Source organism: Pteropus alecto, unplaced genomic scaffold (genome assembly GCF_000325575.1).
Source record: "Pteropus alecto unplaced genomic scaffold, ASM32557v1 scaffold182, whole genome shotgun sequence".
NCBI lineage: Eukaryota > Metazoa > Chordata > Mammalia > Chiroptera > Pteropodidae > Pteropus > Pteropus alecto.
Genome location: NW_006433946.1, coordinates 1 through 4,479, shown reverse-complemented (window position 1 = coordinate 4,479; position 4,479 = coordinate 1). Strand labels below are relative to the sequence as shown.

General features: G+C 32.3%; 1 protein-coding gene across 1 annotated transcript in view; it reads left to right on the top strand.

Moving 5' to 3' along the window:
• The window catches only part of ACADL (acyl-CoA dehydrogenase long chain), an 8,194-nt gene extending 4,141 nt beyond the window's left edge, over positions 1-4,053 (top strand). The window contains exons 2-4 of the mRNA XM_006908502.3: positions 401-556; positions 2,404-2,541; positions 3,855-4,053. Coding sequence (XP_006908564.2) covers positions 401-556; positions 2,404-2,541; positions 3,855-4,023 — 463 coding nt within the window. The 3' untranslated portion in view covers positions 4,024-4,053. The remainder of the gene's footprint in view (positions 1-400; positions 557-2,403; positions 2,542-3,854) is intronic.
• Positions 4,054-4,479: the final 426 nt, after the last annotated feature.

Below are 4,479 nucleotides of genomic sequence, written 5' to 3'. Positions count from 1 at the left end.
CTACTAAGTTGGGGTGCCTTTGCATTGTTGTAAACATTGTACATGTCATAAAGAATTAACGGTATTATTTTGTCGTAATGCTTGAATTTTACATAATTTAATCCACATCATGTGGCAACACTATTTTACTTCAACTATGTGGTGTGGTTAGTTCTAGGCATGATTTTCTCTATGGATTTGGAAGTGAAGAGTTAGTTGAATAAGGGTAAACTATTTCATCTCATCCAAGCAAGTCCTATCCTATCAAAAGTGATGATGCTCAAATTTGAACAGATTTTTCAAATTTCAGACTCTCTACCTGCCTCTAAAGTGTGCCTGGGGACATGTTGCTCAGTGACATTAATTTGCATATGAAGAGTAAGAATTCACTTAATTTTCTTAATGTATATATATTTTTAAGGTATTCTCATTCCGGAGGAGAGGAACGTCTAGAAACTTCTTCTGCTAAAAAATTAACCGATATAGGAATTAGAAGAATCTTCTCTACGGAGCATGACATTTTCCGGGAAAGTGTAAGGAAGTTTTTTCAAGAAGAAGTGATTCCTCATCACACAGAGTAAGTGGCATATTTTTCTTTAAAGTAATATACACCAGGAGTCTAATAAGGACCATTTCTACAATACTGTGTGGTGTTCTACAGAAAAAATACTGCATTGAGGACTTTATGAACATTTTCCCTCTCTTCAGTATAATACTGTAAGATTACAAGATTTTTAAGCTAGTTCATAGCTTTATAAATGAATTTTAAAATGTAGAATTCAAAAATAAAAAAGTCAAGGTACAAATTTCTAGTTAAAAAATAAATAAGTCATGAGGATATAATGTACAGCATGGTGACTATAGTCAATAACACTATTGTATATTTGGAAGTTGCTTGGAGAATGATCTTAAAAGTTGTCATTATAAGAAAAAATAATTTATAATTATGTATGGGGACCCATATTAACTAGACTTATTGTGGTGATCATTTTGCAATACATACAAATAACAAATCTTTACGTTGTGCACCTGAAACTAATATAATGTTATATATCAATTATATCTCAATTTTAAAAAATTGAAAATCTATAAATCAATCTAAGAACAGTATTTTTGAAAACTGATTAAGTGGCAATAAAATATTAGTCAATTTCATGGTCTTTTTTTTTTCTGCTTCATGAATGGATTAAAATCCATAAAAGCTCAAAAGGCCAGCATAACTCAAATCTTGATAGGCAATTGGCTACTTCAAAGTATTTTTATTACTGGAGGAGATATTTATTGAGTAATTAATTACAAATTACCTACTTTAGTGGCCAAAAAACTGTCATTTCTATTAAAATAGGATTTTGCTATGTTTCCAAATTCACTCATTGCCAGTACTTTACTACTATTAGCAAGATTTTTAAAAGTTAATTTAAAATAGCTTTCATTAAGTTTTTAGTAATACTTCGTGATCAGAATGATTGTCCTTGGTTAAAAGCAACTAGCGTCTTAAAGACAAAAGCAATGTAGTATACTTCACTCTAAGAGAATATTTTGATTACTTCTTTACTGTTTTAAATTTCATTCCAGAAAAATTGTCAGTGAGGACTTGAAGTAAAAATGATAGAAGTTGACAAATTGGAGTTGATAATAAAAATATTGCCAAAGCTACTTTAGGCAGTACACAAAACACACCAAAACAACACATGATAATCAAACTCTTTCTTTTAAAATTTCCATAAGTATTTGTATTTACCTTTAATTAGTATCTCCAAATACCCTGTATCTTACTAACTGTACCTACCACTTAAGAAAAAAAAAATCTCAGATTTTTTGTCTCCAGCTAGCCATCCCTTTCCTCATCATGCCACTGTCTTTTTTAAAGAAAGAAAGCAGTGGTTGCATGATCTCACCCAAACATATAATCTTTTCAGAAATTCATTTGGTAGAACTATGCCGCGAGATGCTTCTGCTCTTCTGTCATTCCTTCTTAAGCTATAATAACATTGTCTGCTCTTTTCAGCTTTTACATATGCTATTCCCATAAGTTCAACACTTTTAGAAAATATGCGGAAGGCAGTTGCCTTTACAAGACAGGTTGAGCACATTCCCATGACTATGGGGTACAACTAAGCTTGCCTCCTAAGAATACCAGTTGTGTCAGTGAATGTGATTTGTAGGTCCAATAAATTGTCAAGAGTGGGAGCGGGGTGGGTGGGTGGGAGGAGCAGGGAAGTGGCAAATATGAAGAAGTAAGGAAGAGAACAAGAAGGAGAAATGATAAAAAAGTCAGACGCAATTAGGAGGGTATGGACAATGTCAACAATTACGTCAAATTAAGGGAGCATTTCTGCACAGAATCATTCATAAATTCTAATTGTCACCATTTAAATAATATATAAGAAGTTTTTCTGATTTTAGAATGTTTATTATTTGCAGATGGGAGAAAGCTGGAGAAGTGAGTAGAGAGCTTTGGGAAAAAGCTGGAAAACAAGGACTGCTTGGTGTCAATATTGCAGAGCATCATGGTGGCATTGGTGGGGACTTGTACTCAGCAGCTGTTGTTTGGGAGGAGCAGTAAGTATGGGGACATTTGAAGTTGAGTCTAGTTTGTAAGCATACTGCTCACCTTTCTGAGATGATGATAAAAAATACTTTCTAATATTTGTGTGTGATTGAAAATGAGTGTAAAACGTGAAAGTTTATACCACTCGTATACTCTTTGCACATTTTTTAAATGTGTGAAGGTAGAAAAATCTTTTAAGTTGTTTAAATAGATGCTATTGAAAATTAAAGAGATAGTTTCATTTCTAATTGACTCATTTGGTTATTTTCTCTCTTTTAAAAAGATATTTGAAAGAGAACAGAAGAGTGGAAAAATATGTCCATCAAATATACTGAAAGTTTAAAATATGAGAACAAATAAAGATTTCACTTGGTTCTTGGGCAAAAGATTTGAACCAACAGCTCAGCAAAAAAAAGAAATGCAAATAGGTTTGTTAGATGAAAAATGTTCATCCTTACTACCAATCAAATGCAATTAAATTGACCTAGAGGTATCATTTTAATTATCTACAAAAGTTAATGAAAACAAAAAATCATAATAACCGGTGCTGATAAGGTTGCAGTGAAAGTAAAATACTCATATACTCTTGGTGGCATTATACAGTAGAACGCTAACTGCTTTGGGGATTAAAAATATGAATACATATAAAAAATGAAAATATTTCTGCTCTTTGATCTAGGATGCTGCTTTGAGGAATTTATCTTAGGGAAATAATTTAATAGAAAAAATTGCAGCTATGTAGAGAAATCATTATCATGTTAGATCATGATCCCCCCAAATTTGGAAGCAATCTAAATGTCTGGCAGTAGGAGAATGAATAAGTAAGTTATAGTAAGTGGGCAATTTGTAATATTTTATAGCTATTTACGATTATCATTATGACAACTATATCCAAAAAAACCCAGGATCTTTTTCATATAATTTAAAAAGAAGGTAGTTAAGTGCAAAATTCATACCACGACTCCAGCTACATTAGAATATATCGTAATGGTAAAGGTAATTGGACAAAATGAAAACAGTTGGTGTGTTAAGGTAATATAGTTGTAGGTGATTAACATTTTTAAATGTTTTATCTTTTCATTCATTAAATAAGTGTTCATACAGAGCTCTATTAGAGTACTATTATTATATTAGAGCCAGAAATTAAAACAGTAGTAAAAACTAAGAGAGAAAACCTTCAGAAACTTTATATGTTTGGGAGAAGAGAGGCTATTATAACACAATAAGACCTTTAACATCTTGTTTTTTAATTGAAAAATCAAAGACACTAAAAACAGAACAAAGTAATTATTTTGTGCTTTAAATTTTCTTATTTTTTTCTTAGAGGATATTCAAATTGTACAGGCCCAGGTTTTAGTCTTCATTCGGATATTGTCATGCCCTATATTGCAAACTATGGCTCAGAAGAACAGATTAAGCATTTCATCCCCCAGATGACTTCAGGGAAGTGTATCGGTGCCATAGCGATGACAGAGCCTGGGGCTGGAAGGTAAATGAACATTCGATTGGTTTTGAAATGTTAGAAGCAAGACTCTAGCAGCAGATATTTACTCAGTGCTTGCTTACTGCAAAACTGTGAGCAAAATGCTAGGAAGAATACAAAGTTCACACTCTCAAGTAACTTCAAACTCCAGTAGGAAAATAAGACCTGTATACAAGTAGCAATAAAACAGATTGTAATCTCTGCTGTGTTTGATACATTCGATTGGTTTTGAAATGTTAGAAGCAAGACTCTAGCAGCAGATATTTACTCAGTGCTTGCTTACTGCAAAACTGTGAGCAAAATGCTAGGAAGAATACAAAGTTCACACTCTCAAGTAACTTCAGACTCCAGTAGGAAAATAAGAACTGTATACAAGTAGCAATAAAACAGATTGTAATATCTGCTGTGTTTGAGATCTTAATGTAGTATAGTGCAGATGAAATGGTAAGATATGAGTTGAATTTGG